This window comes from Salmo salar, chromosome ssa10, assembly GCF_905237065.1.
Source record: "Salmo salar chromosome ssa10, Ssal_v3.1, whole genome shotgun sequence".
NCBI classification, from domain to species: Eukaryota; Metazoa; Chordata; class Actinopteri; order Salmoniformes; family Salmonidae; genus Salmo; species Salmo salar.
In genome coordinates, this window is record NC_059451.1 from 84,034,643 (window position 1) to 84,055,578 (window position 20,936).

Genomic DNA, 20,936 nt, shown 5'->3' on the forward strand with positions numbered 1-20,936 from the left:
ACCATGCGCTCTCACCACTGGTGTCCCCCAGGGCTCTGTTCTAGGCCCTCTCCTATTCTCGCTATACACCAAGTAAGTTCAAGTTCAAGTAACAGACACATCTCAACATCAACTGTTCAGAGGAGACTGTGTGAATCAGGCCTTCATGGTTGAATTGCTGCAAAGAAACCACTACTAAAGGACACCAATAAGAAAGAGACTTGCTTGGACCAAGAAACACGAGCAATGGACATTAAACAGGTGGAAATCTGTCCTTTGGTCTGATGAGTCCAAATTGGAGATTTTTGGTTACAACCGCCGTGTCTTTGTGAGACGCAGAGTGGGTGAACGGATGATCTCCGCATGTGCAGTTCCATCGTGAAGTAATAGTTTCTTCATAGAGGACAGACATTTCAAATAAATCTCTAAATATAATCTAGTAAAATTAAATATTGATGTTACTTTTAGTCATTTTATACTGTATTGCTGTTGCCCTCAATTTGTATTATTGTGCTTCTGAGTGTGAAAGTGATTGAGCGTGAGGAAATGGTTTGTGATTGGATCTAAAATGATCTGATCTGTAAACGAGTAATAATTAAATGGGATATCCTAAAAAAAGGAACTTGTGGCTGTGATTAACAGATTTTTATTGACAGTTAAAAAGATAGTAATATACACACGATTCATTGAACTGACAAATCGACACCTGTATGTTGTACTTTAAATATGGTGACTGCTCTCTGAAATCTTCACTGTATCTAGTAGCATACTGTAGTTTTCACATGGTCAAAGCCTGTAGCCTGGATTGATGCAATGATTATGATGTATTCAGGCATGTTTGGATACTTTAAATTCTACTCCTAATGCATGTATTACAACTGTATACAACCAGCAATAACACATTTCTGACTGCAATTCAGTGCATTAGGCCTTCATTTCCTTAAACTCAATCTGGTTTTTGCTCTCACATAAATGAGATGTAGAACCATTCTCATCTCATTGAGAACCTGGTATTGAACAAGCACTCCAGGGCAATGTTCCCTCTAAGCTGCAAGTGGGTGCACAGTAGCCCCGAGACTGCCATGCAGCTCCCCTGGGACTGCGGAGCAGAAGAAATATCAGCCCAAAGAGAGAAAGAAGCATGGGACTGAACTTCACTCAATTTTCTAGAGTTATCAGTGTTTACTCTGACAATTGTCATCGAATCAACACAATATTAGCCACTTTCAATGCAACATAATGAAACAAAACAAACCATGCAAGAGATTTTGTTGTAGGCAAAACGCATCAGAGTAAGATTCTATTGCATTGACACTGCACGACTCAGCCCATACTCTGCAGTCTACACAGACCAGTGTGGCATAATCAGAGCTGCAGTAGGCCTATTTGCAAATAAAACATTGCCATATATGGATCTGTGCCATTTACTTTGAACTGGACTGTGTTTATAGCATGAGTGGTCGTTAGTAGATGCCCTTGTGTTGAGATCAAAGCGAGAGCTGCATGTAGCCATGTGTGCACATTTTGTTCATATACTTTTACTAGTTAGTGAGTTAGGTTAAGTAGCCAATATATAGAGGGTAGCATAATTTGTCTGTCTGTAATAATGGTATGGGAATAAGGCATTTTATTTTATAAAGTAGTTTCTTGCATTAAACAATATTTTTTGTCACCTTGTCTGAAGGACAAATGGATAAACAGGTTAATGTCAAGCCCTGCATGTTTTTTTCTAAATTCTTATGGAATGTAGACCTACATTGAACACCACACATTAGCTGCTACTGTAGGCTGAATGATAGCTGTTCTATTTCCATGTTAAAATGTTACGGGATGCATTTTTTCCATTGTTTTTGATGGTAGGCCACTCTGATAAGCCTACATTATGATCAAATAGCGACAGTAGCGTACTTGACCACTGTTAAAACTAACTTAAAGTGGGTACAGCCAGTAAATGTGAATTTTCACAACATTCAAGTATGTGCACAGCAGACCTGAAATTTGCCCAGTGCTGAAAAAAAAGAGGGAACATTGCTCCAGGGGGTGGTAGGTTAGCAGTGTGTAAGGAATGTAAATAATGTGACACTACATAAATATGTGTTCCTAGGCATCATTTAGCCCTGTGTTGGCCAGCACAACCTTCTCCCCAGGTTTAAAGGCAGGCATCCCAAGATACGGACAGCTGGCACATCGGAAGGCATCACCCAGGTAACACTGAAATACAGATCAAAAGGTCAGGTCAACAACTACAAACTGGCTTCACAAAGATACATGTGCCGACACAGATAGATAGAAAGCTACAGTATGATGGTTGCATATGGGAAAAGAGTGACACTCACACTTCCACACGCTGACTTGGGCTGGCTGATTGTCTGGACACCCTTGCTTTCCTGTTCCAACTCCTCAGCAAGACCACAAGAGCTACATAGGATGAGTAATGACAAATTATGATACAAGGCAACTATGTGTGATTATCTCCATACTTGCTTAAGGGATATTCAATAATCAGAACTTCATCACTCATATCTCTTGGTTATGACTCCAGCGATCTTGTTGGTGTATGGATGAGCCCTCTTTTCTGTAACCAAAGAAAGGGTAAGGGGTGTTTCTCACCAGTTCTTGCAAGCTTTCTTTTTCTTGGTTGTTCCGTCACCACAGGAGGGCGCCTTGAGCGAGGCTGCATCTGGCTTCTTTAGATCATCTGCATCCAGGAGAGCATCGGAGTCTACCAGGTCCTGAAGAGACAGGGGAAAGGCATATTGAGACCATCATCAAATGCAATAAATCATATAGATCTACACACAAATACAAACAAACACACACCACATCATCATCATCCATGTCATTGGCTGACAGGGTCCATGCCTTTTCAACATTGGGGTCAAGAGCTGGTTTGTCTTCTGCAACAAGAAAAGGAATACATTTGTAAAGGCCAGAAGCAAGAGGAAACGTTTGAAATGGTAACAGAAGGAAGGAGAACTCCACATACCTGGTTTTGGTGTCTTTTTCCCAAAGGAAAGCTTTAGCTGGCTAGAGGAGCCCACCTCAAAGTTGGGTTTAGAAGCAGACATGCGCACCCTGGAGAGAGTGTTCCCCTGGAAGCCTGTAGATGTCCTCAGGGCAGACAAAGCTTTTGGGGTCAGGGGTCCTTTACTGATCTGCCAATGTTGGTAAACAAAAAATGTGTCAGCATATACAGAGCCTGAAGGAGTGGATATTTACCATTCCAGTGCTGGTTTACTCACCTCAGTGACAGACACCAGGCCAGACAACTTCAGGGCTGACATAAGTTTTTCAGCAGTCCTCAATTGTTGGTCATTAGTTCCTGAGAAAAAGGACAGGGGACAAGAGTCAGAGTCATTTACTATGTGTCCTCAATAATGACCATGGAGACTTTGCTCACTTCACCCCTCTTACCTGTAACAGGTTCCTCTAGCACTAGTTTCCCACCAGGTTTTATCACTCTGGCCATCTCTGCTAGCGTCTCTGAGGTGTGAATGGAAGAGCTGTCAGGGAGTAGACTTGAGAGGACCCAGTCATAAGTTGATGCTGCATGTGAAGCTGTGGAAAGGAGAGGATTGCCAGGTATTTGTGCCTCACCTTATCGTTAGAGTAGCAAGTACAATTTTACAATACAATGCCTTTTAACAAGTGCATAGATTATCAGACCTATAAATGCAAGAGTTTTGATATAACATTGGCTAACTGTTGAAACAGAACCTTAGGAAAGGGTCACTCACACATTAGAAGTCTCTCCATATTCTCCAGTGACACCCGGCCCTCAGAGCCAACCATGGACCCTAGACTCTCTGCCAGCTCCTTCAGGGTTGTTGGAGATGAGGGTTGGCTCCACACCAACAGCACCTTATCCCCTGCTTTTACATCAAGGTCTGCCATGGTCTCCTGCAAACAGAACAGTCAAAACATTAACACACTTACTAGCATTTTAAGGTAAATCAATCCAAAGAAACCACCACAGACTGTGGACACTGCCCCCTAACTGACTCCTCCCAAAATTGAGATACCCGAGCGGACAGAACATATAGTGCATTCAGAAAGTACTCAGACCCCTTGACCTTTCACATTTTGTTACATTACAGTCTTATTCTAAAATGGAATAAAAAATATATATAATCTTCAATCTACACACAATACCCCATAATGACAAAAGAAAAACAAGTTTTTAGAAATGTTTGCAAATTTATAAAACATTTGAAACTGAAATATCACATTTGAAACTGAAATATCACAATATTACGTAAATATTCAGACCCTTTACTCAGTACTTTGTTGAAGCACCTTTAGCAGCGATTACAGCCTCGAGTCTTCTTGGGTATGACGCTACAAGCTTGGCACACCTGTATTTTGGGAGTTTCTCCCATTCTTCTCTGCAGATCCTCTCAAGCTCTTTCAGGTTGGATGGGGAGCGTAGCTGCACAGCTATTTTCAGGTCTCTCCAGAGATGTTCTATCGGGTTCAAGTCCAGGCTCTGGCTGGGCCACTCAAGGACATTCAGACACTTGTCCCGAAGCCACTCCTGCGTTGTCTTGGCTGTGTGCTTAATGTCGTTGTCCTGTTGGAAGGTGAACCGTTGCCCCAGTCTGAGGACCTGAGCAGTTCATCATGGATCTCTCTGTACTTTGCACGGTTCATCTTTCCCTCGATCCTGACTAGTCTTCCAGTCCCTGCCGCTGAAAAACATCCCCATAGCATGATGCTGCCACCACCATTCTTCATTGTAAGGATGGTGTCAGGTTTCCTCCAGATGTGACGCTTGGCATTCAGGCCAAAGAGTTCAATCTTGGTTTCCACAGACCAGAGAATCTTGTTTCTCATGGTCAGAGTCCTTTAGGTGCATTTTGGCAAACTCCAAGCGGGCTGTCATTTTACTGAGGAGTGGCTTCCATCTGGCCACTCTACCATAAAGGCCTGATTGGTTGAGTGCTGCAGAGATGGTTCTCCTTCTGGAAGGTTCTCCCATCTCCACAGAGGAACTCTGGAGCTCTGTCAGAGTGAGCATCAGGTTCTTGGTCACCTCCCTGACCAAAGCCCTTTTCCCCCGATTGCTCAGTGGCCGGGTGGCCAGCTCTGGGAAGAGTCTTGGTGGTTCCAAACTTCTTCCATTTAAGAATGATGGAGGCCACTGTGTTCTTGGGGACCCTCAATGCTGCAGAATTGTTTTGCTAACCTTCCCCAGATCTGTGCCTTGACACAATCCTGTCTCAGAGCTCTATGGACAATTACTTCGACCTTATGGCTTGGTGTTTGCTCTGACATGCACTGTCAACTGTGGGACCTTCTATAGACAGGTGTGTGCCTTTCCAAATCATGTCCAATCAGTTGAATTTATCACAAGTGTAGAAACCTCTCAAGGATGATCAATGGAAACCGTATGCACCGGAGCTCAATTTCGAGTCTCATAGCAAAGGGTCTGAATACTTATGTAGATAAGGTATTCTTAAAACCTGTTTTTGCTTTGTCATTATGGGGTATTGTGTGTAGATTGATGAGGAAAACATTAAATGTAATCAATTTTAGAATAAGGCTGTAACGTAACAAAATGTGGAAAAGGTCAAGGGGTCAGAATACTTTCCGAATGCAGTGTATCTGTCATGCTGATAAGACACCAAGTGTTGGGGACAGAGGAGTAAACTCAAACACCCAACAGATTATCGGTACCTGATAGTAGCTGTCTCATGAGTCGTACATTCAAGATTGAAAAACAGAAATGAAAGTGACCTTGTTCCATACAGAATGCTTTACTGACTTCTTTTGGGATATCAAAATTGTTCTGAATTGGTTACGGCCAGCACCAGTTACACAGACATAAGGATGAGGGTTAGTGTAAGGTGACCAGCCCTCAGTAAGAAAAAGTTTCAATTGAGGTTGATATTCCAATAATCAAATGCTGTATCCAATCACATTTGCATGTACAAATTATGTCTATCCCTGTACCCAACAGCATAGGCTACCAAACTTAGGTGATTCAAAAATGTACGAGATAGGCCAAGATTTTTTTTTTTTAAACTGTGGAGGGTTAATCCATTGCTGTGTTATAATTAATAAAAGGACTATAGTGAAAATACATTTGTAAACATAGTTCCATGTCATTGTTTTTTTCCCACCAGGCTACAAAATTAGATCACCTTACATTAGTGTCAGCAGTTCAGTCCAACCTCATGAACACACGTACAGTTGAAGTCGGAAGTTTACATACACCTTAGCCAAATACATTTAAACTAATTTTTCACAATTCCTGACATTTAATCCTAGTAAACATTCCCTGTCTTAGGTCAGTTAGGATCACCACTTTATTTTAAGAATGTGAAATGTCAGAATAATAGTAGAGAGAATTATTTATTTCAGCTTTTATTTCTTTCATCACATTCCCAGTGGGTCAGAAGTTTACATACACTCAATTAGTATTTGGTAGCATTGCCTTTGAATTGTTCAACTTGGGTCAAACGTTTCCACAAGCTTCCCACAATAATTTGGGTGAATTTTGGCCCATTCCTCCTGACAGAGCTGGTGTAACTGAGTCAGGTTTGTAGGCCTCCATGCTTGCAAACGCCTTTTCAGTTCTGCCCACACATTTGTGTTAGGATTGAGATCAGGGCTTTGCCAATACCTTGACTTTGTTGTCCTTTAGCCATTTTACCACAACTTTGGAACTTTTTTGTGGCGGTTTTGGAGCAGTGGCTTCTTCCTTGCTGAGCGGCCTTTCAGGTTATGTCGATATAGGACTCGTTTTACTGTGGATATAGATACTTGTGTACCTGTTTCCTCCAGCATCTTCACAAGGTCCTTGCTGTTGTTCTGGGATTGATTTGCACTTTGCGCACCAAAGTACATTAATTCCTTGGTAGACAGAACGCGTCTCCTTCCTGAGCAGTATGACGGCTACGTGGTCCCATGGTGTTTATACTTGCGTACTATTGTTTGTACAGATGAACGTGGTACCTTCAGGCGTTTGGAAATAGCTCCCAAGGATGAACCAGACTTGTGGAGGTCTACAATTATTTTTTGAGGTCTTGACTGATTTCTTTTGATTTTCCCATGATGTCAAGCAAAGAGGCACTGAGTTTGAAGGTCAGCCTTGAAATACATCCACAGGTACACCTCCAATTGACTCAAATTATGTCAATTAGTCTATCAGAAGCTTCTAAAGCCATGACATCATTTTCTGGAATTTTCCAAGCTGTTTAAAGGCACAGTCAACTTAGTGTATGCAAACTTCTGACCCACTGGAATTGTGATACAGTGAATTATAAGTGAAATAATCAGTCTGTAAAAAATTGTTGGAAAAATTACTTGTGTCATGCACAAAGTAGATGTTTTATGACTTTGTGGCTGTGGTAGCTAGTGACACCTTCTGACCTGAAGATCACTGACGTCTTGATTTTACCAAATTTTTCCCGTATTCCCAGTTGTCTTGAAAGCACCATGTAGCTAGTCTGATGGTGCTTTCAAGACAACTGTGAACTCGGGATCAGAAAATGGGGTTCTAAAAAGATGCCAGAGTTTCCGACTTGTAATTCCGAGTTGGATGACCATTCACAACCATTTTTCCAGTTGTTTTTAACACGACATGAGTAGCAGTCTCTATTGCTAACATTCCACTCCTTGTCATTGACAAAAAGACTGGCCTTTCAGCAATTTCAACTTTCAATATGCGCTGCATTTACGGCAGAGTTGCTTAAAGGGTTGTTGGAAATAACATTAATATTTTCCACGACAACATGTGGAGCCTCAAATAGAATTCGAAACGTCAAAAACATTTAGCTCTTAGCTAGGCAAGTTGTTGTATTTTGAGGCTTAAACTCTAGACGAAGCTGTTTTGTGGTTGAATTGCAGTATGTAACTATTTAGTTTGAGAATTTAGACATAATCTAGCATATTTTGACAAACTGGCTTCATCAACTCTGGACAAATAAAAACCGGTTGCTTAGCAACCGAATACCAACGTGTTCTGTGGAGAGAAACAAGTGATATAGCTCCAATATTTGCATTATAGTTATACTTTGAGGATAGCTGTGAGGGTAATCAAATCAAGATCACACCCTCTGTTCTCGAGCTCATTAATGATATAATGTTCATATTTCAAGATGGCAGAAAGCAGTGGAGGTTACTCAGAGCAGGAGGACCATCCTACTCAGTGAATTTCATAAAAATAAAAAGTGAAACAAAAGTTATCCTTTTTAGATAAAACTACACAAAATATATTCAAGGCACCAAATAATGGATTAAAACACACTGTTTTGCAATGGTCTACAGTAGCCTCAACAGCACTCTCTGTGGTAGCACCATGGTGTAGCCAGAGGACAGCTATTTTCCGTCCTCCTCTGGGTACAACGAACTTCAATACTAAACCTTGGACACTAATGGTTCCCACCCCCTTCCATAGACTTACACAGTAATTATCATGACTTCCAGAGGACATCCTCCATCCTAGCAGCATGAACTGACATATCCACCCAATCAAAGAATCTGAGAATTAATCTAGTACTGAAAGCATAAACTACAGCTAGTTAGCACTGCAGCACATAAAATGTGGTGAGTAGTTAACTTAAAGAGAGAAAGACAATAGTTGAACAGTTTTGAACAAATTGTCTTAAATTAAGAAGCATGTATACATTTTTTTTCACTTTCACTTACTTAGCTAATGCACCTAGCTAATTTAGACTATTCAAACACTTGTCTCAAACAGAGGTATTATATTTATGTTAAGCTAGCTGGCTAAGGCTGTCCAACACTGGAACTCTTCCAAGTCAAGGTAAGCTTTCGGTTGTATTAATTCATTGCCACCTGGCCCGCCAGTGTAATTGATAAATTGTTTGCTGTACACTGTACTGTGGGTTTACTAAGTATTTTTTTCACCTGGTCACAGACAGCTGTTGTGGTGTTCACTGAAGTCCACAAGCGAAGGAAAAAAGTGAGAGGAGGAGGGTGCAGAGATGCGAGAAGGAATTATACAACAAGTAAAGTGATGATGCTGTTTGTATGTGGCTGATATGAATGTGAACTGTGGGTGCTGGTGATCAGGGGTGTATTCATTCTGTTGGGAAGAAAAAACATTTCTTAAACGAAAGCAAACCGAACGGAGGTATACCTAGATTGAATCTATCCAATAAACTCTCGTTTTGGTTGCAAAGCGTAACTGTTTGGATTTATGATTACACCCTAGATCAACTTGATGCAGGCAAGAGCGTGCAATGCGGTACTGAATGTGTCACTCATTTACCTTGATTACTCCAATGTGTACCGACGTTATAAACTTGAATTCGTAAGCTAGGTTATAGCAACCTCATTATTGGTAGAGTATCATATAGTAGCCTAAACCTATCGATGTTACATTGAGCTGGGTGAATGGAACATGAATGACAGTCTTCCAATATGCTGTAATAGAAATAAGGCCATGCTCAATTTTTTTTATTTTTAAATCCTCTCTAATCTTAAATGGCACAGTCTGCAACTGGCAGAAATGCTAGTCTCTTTGGCACATGACATGGAGTACAGGGAGTAGATTCGCTAAAGAGACTGATATCCAGGCTATCAAGTGTAACTAGAACACACGTAATATGGAATATTCTAGAACTGACTAGAAACCTAACGTTTATGGCAAATTTACTACCAGTCATACAGACATCAAGCCCATTTTAGCACATCACGTTTAATACATTATCTTGGTCTTGACTCGTTTAATTAAAGACGTTCAAATGTGCTTTTCTCTTTGTGACAAGTTACCAACCAGCTAAGTTAGTAACTAACGTTATGTTAGTTAGCTAGTAAGCTAACGCTGTTTAGCGAACAGCTAACAAAACGTTCACATCAAAATGTATGTTTTCGCTATGCAAATTCACTGCAGATTCACAAAACGTGTGTGTGGTAGTTCCGCTTTGACTTTGAGACTTTCTGAACGTGAAATAAGGAAAAAAAAGGTTTTCGGTCAATGTTAGCTGACCTGCTAACTTACCTCTCCGGTCAAAACAATGACGTTTATTACGTGCTACTTAAGTGAGTCGCGTAAAAATGATGCGTCTGATGTCTAAATATCTGTTAGCAGCTGGATATGGCGGCGCTGCTACGAGGACTACGAGTTGGAAGGGCCCTGCGGGGTTTTGGCAGCGGTGAGCCAAGACTTGCTAGTTGGTCTTTGTCTGTAGGCATTAGCCAGTAGCTCATGAACTTGGCTTTGGTAATCGTGTACATTGATTTAGGTCTAAATCGCGAGAAAACTTGGGAACAAGCTAGCCAACCAATGTCACTTTAAGCAGAAGGTGATCATGAAGGACAGAATCTGGTAAAATAATGTTGGCTACTCATTGCAATCTAAATCTCAACGCAAGAAAACACATGTAGTTATCACAACTGCAAGTATTGAGCTCTTCGATCCAATAAACATAGTTAGCTAATTAGGCTAACCCTGTAAATTGTGACGGGGGTTATATTATCCAAGTATTTTCACAAACTGCTCACAGAGGGACTCCTACCCTGAAATTACCTCCGGTCACAGTTTAAGAAGCTTTAATTATTTGCCAATATTAGGCAACTTAGTTAATACGTGTGCTCAGTCAGAATACAGGATGCATCGTGTCAGTATGAACATCATTAGAGCATACTTTTCTGATTATTTCTTGTAGTGGTAGTTCCAAAAACATCCAGTCCCCAATGCAATGGCCTGAGACGAGGCTTCCACTGTGCTGCACTTCGTCTTCAGGAGGACAAGTCCACCCCTGTCCCCCCATCCTCTGCTGCATCCTCAACTACAACCTACCACGAGCATTACGGAGCCCAACCATCTAAAAACAACACTGCCAAGAATATGCAGGAAGCGCCTGCACCCGAGGCTGCTGCATCTGAAGCTGCTGCTAAGGAGGCTCCCCAGCCCAACACTAGGTGAGGTTCCACCAAACTGAACTGACACCCATTTAACCAAGTACAATACCATGTTGTGGTATATGCCTCTGAAACAACATTTATGTGACATTTTGTTCTTAAGTTACTTATGATGTGTGCATGCCAATGGTCTATGCTGTGTGCTCTCTATTGTCACTGCAGTTATGCAGACCAGAGTGGAGAACAAGGAGAAGAGTATGAAACAGAGGAGCAACTGCAAGCACACATCCTTAACGCTGCACTGGACTTTGTCCAACTACATGGTTGGACTCTTGAGGCCATTTCAGCAGGGGCTGAGGTAAGTGAGTGGAGGGAAGTTGGATTTACTGTAGTTGTGTGGATGGAGAGATTTATCTACGTGACTAAATGTAATTGTTTCTTTCCTGTTACGGTTTTCCTCGGAGTAGACACTGGGCCTCTCAGCAGCCTCCAGTGGAATGTTCCAGAATGGAGCAGGGGACCTGGTTTTGCACTTCATTGCTCAGTGCAATGCCCAGCTAACAGAGCAAATGGCAGAGCAGCACAACCAGGTCCAACTTGGTCAGGCTGAGTAAGCTCCCTCACACTCTCAAATTAGCAGGTGCAAGAATGGTGCACTTTTACTGCGCAGTTAGGATTTAAACATGAATGTGATTGTCATTGGTGTGTGTGAGCATGTGTTAACCACATAATTTCTTGCAGACCAAAGCAAACTGCTGAGTTTCTTAGAGATGCTGTGGAGACTAGATTGAGGATGTTGACGCCATACATCGATAATTGGCCACAGGTATATTGCACACAACACAGTATAACAATTAGACTTTAGACATCAACTAGACACGTGACCGTTAATCTCTTCACCTTAAACCAGTTCAAGCTACTGATTGGTATAAGGTAGCCTAATCTTGTAACATACACCAGTAGAGGCAACCATTTATTACACCTGTGCATAGATGTGCCATATAGCTTACTTGATCAAATGTATCACTTTGCCATCAACATTAGTCTCCCCCAAATTATTACACTCAGTAACAGACATCTGTTTTTTCCTGCTGATTAAAGTATATCTTCCTTTCTCCTCTCTCCAGGCTATGAGTATTCTGCTCCTCCCACACAACATCCCAGACAGTCTGAAGCACCTCTCCACCCTGGTGGATGATATCTGGTACTATGCTGGAGACCGTTCCACAGATGTGAGTCGACCTTCTCAGCCTAAGTACCCCTCTCCCCATGTCTTCCTCACCCCCTTTCATCAGGCTCCTCATACTATCCGGCCAGCCTCTGCGAAGGTTACTACTCACCACCTTTCCTCACACTGCACTCTCATTGTCCCTTTCACTTTTAACTCTGTCTACCCTATTAATCTCCATATTATATGTCCTCTCCTCTCATTAATTGTACATGTGGGTACAACTGACATTATTTGTCAATTGTTTATAAATCAGCCCAATCCAAATGTTTCCCTTGATTAAGGTTTTTGTCTTTCAACAACCACTTTAATAGTATGTCTATGTATCAAAATCTTTGTTATTCAGTTTTCACTTTTTTCCTATATCAGTTGAACTGGTATACGAAACGGGCCGCACTGACAGGGATCTATAACACCACTGAGCTGGTGATGATACAGGACTCCTCAGAAGACTTCCAGGACACCTGGAACTTCCTTGAAAACCGAATCCAGGATATTGTCAACATGGCTGGCGCCGCCAAACAGGTACCATTTCCTTAGTCAGTGCATAGTCTCTTTTAATTAGGTAACAGGTCACTAGTGATAAAATATAAATCATTAGAAAGAACTCACTAGTATACAACCTATATTAAGGGAACTAAATATGTGTAATTGACACCTATTTTGCTATTGTGTCCTGTAGGCGGCATCTACAGGAGAAGCAGTGGCGCAGGGGCTTATGGGAGCTGCTGTTACGGTGAGGGTGCTAGAGAGATAATATGCACAAAACAAAGGATTATTATTACGAATTGACATTTTAAACACTTCTCCAGGCATTGTGAAGATCTGTTCTATCCGCGCAGAATATGTGCCTTGAACATATACAGCAGCATTGCTTGGAACCTTGGATTACTTTTTTTCAGAATCCTAGGTTGTTTAAATGTTTTAATGTCATGCACTGTATTTCTTTAATACCAATTGTATTCTGTGTGTTTAGTAGTGACTGGAGATTTATTTTCTTTTTTTCCAGCTGAAGAATCTAACAGGGATTAACCAAAGACGATGAAAGAAGATGGCGATTTCTGTTCCACCATCCCCTTCCCATCCCCTCTGATCTCTATCAGTCAGTGGTTTGTGTGTGAGGCATTGAAGATCAGCTTCTGTGCTCACAGCTCAGACATTTCTTCTCTTATCTGTAATACCCTATCGTGTTGGTTTGTTTTATTGCTTAGTCGCCTTTATCCACTATAAAAATATAATTGTGCCTTAGGTCTGGTATGAGGTTTCACTTTCGTCCAGTTTGAAACGGTTTTCCCTCACATCCGCTCCTATCCATTTTCCTTTTGTATAAAGGATGCAAAAATATGATTGTATTTTAAATGTTTTTGTTCAGCTCCGTTGAGAGTTCCTAAATAAATTACAGATCAGTTACAACAAAACAATCTTGTTTATTTTTTATTTTCTTCAGTTATGGATTTAGAATGAGGGGGTCCTTGGGATGAATGAACAACACTGCATGGATTTTACCTATGCTGTTGGTGCTTTCAAGACAACTGGGAACTCAAGACAAAAGAGGTCATGACAGCAGCGATCTTCAGGTCAGAAAGTCGGGAGTTCTGGAAAGGTGCCAGTTTCCAACTTGGAATTCCGAGTTGGATGAACGTTCAAGTTGATTTTTCCAAGTCAGAGTTCGTTTTTTTCACGAGTTCTTAGTTGTCCGGAACGCGGCATAAGTATTTTACCTAGGCGCACTAAACTTTTATTTTGAAACATCTTTCCCGACGTCACGGGGTAAAGGTGTGACCCGGATGTTAAACACGCCCACTAGGACTTGGTAACCAATCACAGACTTTATTTTATTTTGGCCAATGAAGAGGAGGAGTAGTAGTGGATTGAGGCCTTCGCTGCGTGCGCGGGGTTGGTGTTGTTTTTAAGACGGATCGATACAGAACTTCTATCTGTGCTTATCTCATACGTTAACGATGCCGTATGCCAACCAGCCAATCGTGAAAATCACAGAATTGACGGATGAGAATGTTAAATTTGTCATAGAGAACACCGATCTGTCGTGAGTAACCATTTAAATGAATTATCCAAACGTTAGCTTGCTAGCGAACGAGCTCGGTACGTAGCTTGTGAGAGCGTAGCCAATGCAATGAGTAGTTGGCGCCTGCAGATACTTAATTGAAATAACTACAGCATGACATATGTCCATGTTTTAATATTTATGTATGCACGTGCTGTGTCAATGATGACGCAGCAATGGGATGTTAGACCAAATCATGTGTAAAGTTTTATCTAACTAACGCGTTAGGTCACTAGTTGGCTTGCTGAGAGTGAGCAGCCGAGAGACGGGTTGCCTCCCACGATGTAACCAATGTGTGTTCCAACATACACTGAATTACCAAAAGTATGTGGACACCGACTCGTCGAACATCTCATTCCAAAATCATGGATATTAATATGGAGTTGGTCCTCCTTTTGTTGCTATAACAGCCCCCACTCTTCTGGAAAGGCTTTGCACTACATGTTGGAACATTTGCTGCGGGGACTTTCAGCCACAATAGCATTAGTGAGGTCAGGCACTGATGTTTGGCGATTATGCCTGGCTCACAGCCGGTGTTCCAATTCATCCCGAAGGGCTTGAGGTCAGGGCTCTGTGCAGGCCAGTCAAGTTCTATCACACCAGTCTCGTCAAGCTATCTGTATGGACATCACTTTGTGCCCGACAAACTTTCTGTATGGACATCGCTTTGTCCACAGGGGAATTGTCATGCAGAAACAGGAAGAGGCTTTCACCCAAGCTGTTGCCACAAAATTGAAGCACAGAATTGTCTAGAATGTCATTGTATATTGTAGCGTTAACATTTCAATTCACTGGAACTAAGGGGCCTAGCCCGAACCATGTTAAACAGCCCCAGACCATTATACTTCTCCACCAAACTTTACAGTTGGCACTATGCATTTGGGCAGGTAGCGTTCTCCTGGCATCTGCCAAACCCAGATTCTTCTGTCTGACTGCCAGATGGCGAAGTGTGATATCACTCCAGAGAACGCGTTTCCACTGGTCCAGAGTCCAATGGCGGCGAGCTTTACACCACTCCAGCCGACGCTTGGCATTGCGCATGGTGATCTTAGGCTTCTGTGTGGCTGCTCGGCTATGGAAACCCATTTCATTAAGCTCCCGACGAACAGTTATTGTGCTGACGTTGCTTCCAGAGGCAGTTTGGAACTCGTAGTGAGTGTTGCAACCGAAGACAGACAATCTTTACGCACTTCAGCTCTCGGCTGTCCCGTTGTCAAATCAAATATCTTGTGAGCTTGTGTGGCCTACCACTTTGCGGCTGAGCCGTTGTTGCTCCTAGACGTTTCCACTTCACAATAACAGCACCTCCAGTTGACTGGGGCAGCTCTAGCGGGGCAGAAATTTGACGAACTGACTTATTGGATCCTTTGATGGTGCCATGTTGAAAGTGACTGAGCTCTTCAGTAAGGCTGTTCTCCTGGCAATGTTTGTCTATGGAGATTGCATGGCTGTATGCTAGATTTTATACACCTGTCAGCAATGGGTGTGGCTGAAATAGGAGAATCTAGACATTTTAAGGGGTGTCCACATACCTCTGTATATACAGTGCAGGTCTGGGATTTTCAAGACTAGTGCAGGGTCATAGTGCATGCTCATCACCCCGGAGGGCTAGCTAGATCATAAGCTTAAATCTGACATGAGATTGCTTTTGGCTAAAGTTACAATGTTAATGTGTTCTTTCATGTGTTGTCTGATTATACAGGGTTGCAAATTCCATCCGACGTGTCTTTATGTCAGAGGTTGCAACAATAGGTAAGATACTCTATCGCATGTGCTTGTTGTTATTAATATCATTATGAATGTGTAGTGGTTTGTAAGATCCATGTCCTTGCCACAATGGTTGGTGTAAGTGTTAATCTCATGTCTCATTTCAGCTATTGATTGGATTCAAATTGATGCAAATTCTTCTGTGATCCACGATGAGTTCATTGCTCACAGAGTTGGTATGTAGTGAATTGTACAACTTTGTTTTTGTCCCTTCTGGTGCCTCCTGTGTTCCAATATTGCACTGATAACTATGATCACATTTTCAGGTCTTATCCCCCTCACCAGTGATGATGTTGTGGACAAGATGCAGTACTCCAGAGTAAGCTTTTGAACACCTGATGAAGATGGCTGAAAGTAACATTGCCAGCAATGCTTACTTGAAGATGAAACCCCTAATGCTTTGCCCCTCTCTTCCCCTTTACCGCAGGACTGTACATGTGACGATTTCTGCCCAGAATGCTCTGTTGAACTGACGCTGGATGTTCGCTGCACAGAGGACCAGACCCGGCATGTGACCTCACGAGACCTGCTGTCCAACCACCCTCGAGTCATCCCTGTGAGCTTCCATTCAACCATAGACTTCCCTCCCCTTACTATTTTCTTCAGAACTGAGTTGACTTCTATATTATCTGATCTTCAGGTGACCTCCAAGAGTCGAGACAATGATCCCAATGACTATGTTGAACAGGATGGTGAGCTGCTCTTCCCCGTGGTCTTCTATTACAGCATTTTATTGTAAATATTTGGTGTCTTACACACGTTACCTCTGTTTCTCTCTCTCAACTCTGCCTCCTTCGTCTTGTCAGACATTTTGCTGGTGAAGCTTCGAAAGGGTCAGGAGCTGCGTCTCAGAGCTTATGCCAAGAAGGGCTTTGGCAAGGAACATGCCAAGTGGAACCCTACAGCCGGCGTATCCTTTGAGTATGACCCAGACAATGCACTGAGGCACACTGTGTACCCACGGCCAGAGGAATGGTGTGTTATATTGTAATTTTCTTTATTAAGGGAAAGACAAAGTATTCTTTGAGGGAGAGTGTCACTTATTGTTTATCCATTAGAATTGACCCTGCTTTTCTCTGTCTCAGGCCAAAAAGTGAATACTCAGAGATTGAGGAGGATGAGGTGCAAGCCCCATTTGACCCCAATGGCAAACCTGAGAGGTAAATTACATTTAGGGTATGCATCATCAGCAGGAATGGGCACGGTTGTTCAAGTATTCGATTACTTGGGAGACTTCATTTTTGAGGAGAACAAATATAGGCCTATTTTAACAGTAAAAAATGCTTTTTCTAAAATGTAATGAAATTATATACAGTGCCTTTGTAAAGTATTCAGACCTCTTGACTTTCTCCACATTTTCTTATGCTACAGCCTTATTCTAAAATGGATTTTAAAAAAGATATTCCGGAGCAATCTACACACAATACCCCATAATGTCAAAGCGGAAACAGGTTTTTAGATAATTTTGCTAATTTATGTGATAAATTCAACTGATTGGACATGATTTGGGAAGGCACACACCTGTCTATGTAAGGTCCCACAGTTGACAGTGCATGTCAGAGCAAAACCAAGCCATGAGGTTGAAAGAATTGTCTGTAGAGCTCTGAGACCGCATTGTGTCGATGCAGAGATCTGGGGAAGGGTACCAAAACATTTCTGCGGCATTGAAGGTGCCCAAGAATACAGTCGCCTCCGTCATTCTTAAATGGAAAGTTTGGTATCACCAAGACCCTTCCTAGAGCTGGTCGCCTGGCCAAACTGAGCAATCGGGAGAAGGGCCTTGGTCAGAGAGGTGACCAAGAACCAAATGGTCACTCTGACAGAGCTCTAGAGTTCCTCTGTAGAGATAGGAGAACCTTCCAGAAGCACAACCATCTCTGCAGCAGTCTACCAATCAGGCCTTTATGGTAGAGTGGCCAGACAGAAACCACTCCTCAGTAAAAGGCACATGACAGCCCATTTGGAGTTTGCCAAAAGTCAGCTAAAGACTCTGACCATGAGAAACCAGATTCTCTGTTTTGATGAAACAAGATTGAACTCTTTGACCTGAATGCCAAGGGTCACGTCTGGATGAAACCTGGCACCATCCCGACGGTGAAGCATGGTGGTGGCAACATCATGCTAGGGGAATGGTTTTCAGCAGCAGGGACTGGGAGACTAGTCAGGATCAAGGCAAAGATGAACAGAGCAAAGTACAGAGAGATCCATGATGAACTGCTCCAGAGTGCTCAGGTCCTCAGACTGGGGGCGAAGGTTCACCTTCCAACGGCACAACAACCCTAAGCACACAGCCAAGACAACGCAGGAGTGGCTTTGGGACAAGTGTCTGAGTGGCCCAGCCAGAGCCCGGACTTGAACCTGATCGAACATCTCTGGAGAGACCTGAAAATAGCTATGCAGCAACACTCTCCATCCAACCTGACAGAGCTTGCTGGTCTGCAGAGAAGAATGGAAGAAACTCCCCAAATACAGGTGTACGAAGTTTGTAGTGTCATACCCAAGGAGAATCATTGCGGTAGTCGCTGCCAATCGGCGCTTCAACAAAGTACTAAGTAAAGGGTCTGAATACTTATCAGCATGTAAATGTATATTTCAGTTTTTAAAAATTATAAATTGGCTAACATTTCTAAAAACCTGTTTTTGTTTTGTCATTATGGGGTATTGTGTGTAGATTGAGGGGGAAACATTTTTAATCAATTTTAGAATAAGGCTGTAATGTAACAACGTGGAAAAAGTCAGGGGGTCTGAATACTTTCCGAAGGCACTGTATGTGACATTGCTACATAGCCTACAAGGATAGACCCTTACATTCAACACATGTTGCGTCCCATAGAAAAAGTCACCTCTAGCCTACACACATTTCGGTCAAAGCATCGCTACAGTCAGTCTCCATGTGTAACAAGCGAAGTGAGAGATTAATAATCAATGCTAAATGAGAAGTAGGCGGCTACAATGCTCAACCAACAGGTAGGCCGTTATCTTATGAACGGAGTTGTTGTAGACCAGTACGGGGAGCACAGCAAAATGTCCTCAATTAGTCATGCTACTTTAGCTTGCTAACTTAGATGGCTACTGTAGCTGGCTAGCTTCTTTAGGTACAAAGATTTGATGCGGTCAAAACATGCACTACCAGCTGGTATGATAGATAACCTATGGCAACAATAAGTTTGTGTAACTAGCGGGAGTCGGTTTGGCTACTTTCTCTCCCTCCGTGCCCAACAGACTGTCACACACACCGGCCCCTGCTCCTCTCTTGCCCCATGCTTCTGCTGAAACAGAGCGCAGATATCTGAAAAAATATATGATTTGAATGGTGGTGAAATCAATTCAAATACCCATCCCTAATCATCCGTGTCCACCGTCCATTCCTATGATGACAATACCTGTATGTGATAGAGGTTTTGATTGTTACAGCAGTATGTGACGACAAAGCTGGTGAATAATGATCGAGAAAGATGGCAGAGACGTCATGGTTAATTTCTGTTGTCTCAAACTTTTCCAGGTTCTATTACAACGTGGAGACGTGTGGCTCACTGCGACCAGAGACCATCGTCATGTCTGCTCTGGCAGTGCTGAAAAAGAAACTGAGTGACTTACAGACCCAGCTGAGCCACGAAATCCAGAGTGACGTCCTCACTATCAACTGAGACCTGCAGTTTTAGCCAGTCCTACACCATTGAGACTTGGAGAGCAGACCCAGTTGCAAATTATAAACTTTTTGGATGACAACAAACCTGATGTAGGCAGGAAAAAAGTTAATTCAAGAGCTCGCCAACTGAAATCAGCAGTTTTTTTATCGTCCACCACATTTTGTCCTTTCTCTTCGTTTTCTGCTATGTTAGTATTTGTCCTTTTGTTGAAGTTGTGTGTGGGAATATGTTTTGAATTGTCGTTTATTTTGTCTACCGAAAGAATAAACCCCAATTTTCATCCAGATTGAATGTGCTTGCCTTTGAATATAAATAAGGTGATGAATGAGAGCTTTGGTGAGCACTCAATGATGTGACTTGGTGCTAAATTCTACAAAGGATATATTCTAAATGCAACAAGCCCTATATACCTTCTCTTGCAACGTGGTCTCAGAACATTTCATATTATTCTGTATGTAAATCAGAGAGACTCCATTTAGTATGTTACAATTCATATGGTATGTATTAATAATGTTCATCCTTTTCGTATGATGTTATGAATTTCAATTTCTTGTGGCTAACGTTAGCTAGGCTAGGGTTTAAGGTTAGGAGTTGGGTTATGTTAAGGAAAGGGTTAGCTAACATGGTAAGTATTGCAAACTAGCAAAAGAGTAGTAAGTACTTGCTAAAAAGCAAAAGTTATCCATGATGTGATTAACACGCAACCTTTGTGTTACACTCCTACCAACCACCCTCCTTTCATTTTTGCCTTAAACTCTGGTGGCATTTTCTAAACGAAGCATAATATTGTATACTACCCAAATAAAGTACATTTCGGTTTCAACTATAAGTCATACAAACATGATAGCGCTGTTAGAAAGGTTTCAATGACTACTACAGAGCCCGAGATACAACGGATCCCAAAAACCTCTGTCGGGGAATAGAGGGAAGTAACAATTACTGTTCCAAAAAGAATAAACATGCACAAATTCCCATTGGATTAGGGCCTGCACAATATCTTAATTTTTAGTCTTACAGGAATGATATACATATGAGGAAGTGGTGGGAGGAGCTATTGGAGTGGCTGGAATGGTATCAAACACATTTTACTCATTTAGGAGACACTCTTATCCAGAGTAACTTACAGTAGTGAAGGCATACATTTCATACAATTTTCATTTCATTTTTATTTTTTTCGTACTGGCCCCCCCCATGGGAATCGAACCCACAACCCTGGCGTTACAAACATCATGCGTTGCAAACGCCATGCTCTACCAACTGAGCTACAGGGAAGTAACACCCAATGTGGAAACCACATGTTTGACTCCGTTCCATTCCAGTCATTACAATGAGCCCGCCCTCCAATAGCTACCCCCACCAGTCTCCACTGATAGGAAAACGCTGAAGCCTCTACCTATCAATTGATATAATATAT

The 20,936-nt window shown here is 42.1% G+C and overlaps 3 protein-coding genes across 6 annotated transcripts; 2 read left to right on the plus strand and 1 right to left on the minus strand.

Moving 5' to 3' along the window:
* Positions 1-609: 609 nt before the first annotated feature.
* On the minus strand, positions 610-10,180 carry ciapin1-b (anamorsin-B-like). Of its 2 annotated transcripts, none has more exons than XM_014124336.2 (9): positions 9,950-10,180; positions 3,717-3,879; positions 3,394-3,537; positions 3,222-3,301; positions 2,966-3,134; positions 2,800-2,876; positions 2,590-2,711; positions 2,316-2,397; positions 610-2,190 (listed from the first exon to the last, which is right to left on the minus strand). In XM_014124336.2, exons 2-9 carry the CDS (start codon positions 3,871-3,873, stop codon positions 2,080-2,082), a joined length of 942 nt encoding a protein of 313 aa, XP_013979811.1. In that variant the 5' UTR covers positions 3,874-3,879; positions 9,950-10,180; the 3' UTR covers positions 610-2,079. The 2 variants fall into 2 exon arrangements, with proteins under 2 accessions (XP_013979811.1, XP_013979812.1); XM_014124337.2 differs by lacking the exon at positions 9,950-10,180 and adding an exon at positions 8,854-8,882.
* LOC106560911 (ubiquinone biosynthesis protein COQ9-B, mitochondrial) lies at positions 9,858-13,458 on the plus strand. Of its 3 annotated transcripts, none has more exons than XM_045688152.1 (9): positions 9,858-10,103; positions 10,617-10,872; positions 11,035-11,170; positions 11,280-11,422; positions 11,554-11,638; positions 11,940-12,140; positions 12,410-12,565; positions 12,723-12,776; positions 13,050-13,458. In XM_045688152.1, exons 1-9 carry the CDS (start codon positions 10,046-10,048, stop codon positions 13,083-13,085), a joined length of 1,125 nt encoding a protein of 374 aa, XP_045544108.1. In that variant the 5' UTR covers positions 9,858-10,045; the 3' UTR covers positions 13,086-13,458. The 3 variants fall into 3 exon arrangements, with proteins under 3 accessions (XP_045544108.1, XP_045544109.1, XP_013979814.1); XM_045688153.1 differs by having other exon boundaries at positions 11,940-12,044; XM_014124339.2 differs by having other exon boundaries at positions 10,025-10,276.
* A 471-nt stretch (positions 13,459-13,929) lies between these two features.
* On the plus strand, positions 13,930-19,805 carry LOC100196851 (RNA polymerase II subunit C). Its single transcript, NM_001141873.1, is given in 9 exon segments — positions 13,930-14,087; positions 15,808-15,857; positions 15,980-16,048; positions 16,139-16,191; positions 16,300-16,428; positions 16,513-16,564; positions 16,679-16,847; positions 16,958-17,032; positions 19,375-19,805. Coding segments are annotated over 9 exon segments (828 nt in total). The 5' UTR covers positions 13,930-14,001; the 3' UTR covers positions 19,520-19,805.
* The last annotated feature ends 1,131 nt before the right edge of the window (positions 19,806-20,936 follow it).

Coding starts and splice junctions, on each gene's coding strand:
- ciapin1-b (XM_014124336.2), bottom strand. CDS start 3,873: ATGGCAGACCTTGATGTAAAAGCAGGGGATAAGGTGCTGTTGGTGTGG. Junction 3,135..3,221: donor GCCTGGTGTCTGTCACTGAG/GTGAGTAAACCA, acceptor CAACATTGGCAG/ATCAGTAAAGGACCCCTGAC. Junction 2,398..2,589: donor AAGAAAGCTTGCAAGAACTG/GTGAGAAACACC, acceptor CATCCTATGTAG/CTCTTGTGGTCTTGCTGAGG.
- LOC106560911 (XM_045688152.1), top strand. CDS start 10,046: ATGGCGGCGCTGCTACGAGGACTACGAGTTGGAAGGGCCCTGCGGGGT. Junction 10,873..11,034: donor GCTCCCCAGCCCAACACTAG/GTGAGGTTCCAC, acceptor TTGTCACTGCAG/TTATGCAGACCAGAGTGGAG. Junction 12,777..13,049: donor TTATGGGAGCTGCTGTTACG/GTGAGGGTGCTA, acceptor CTTTTTTTCCAG/CTGAAGAATCTAACAGGGAT.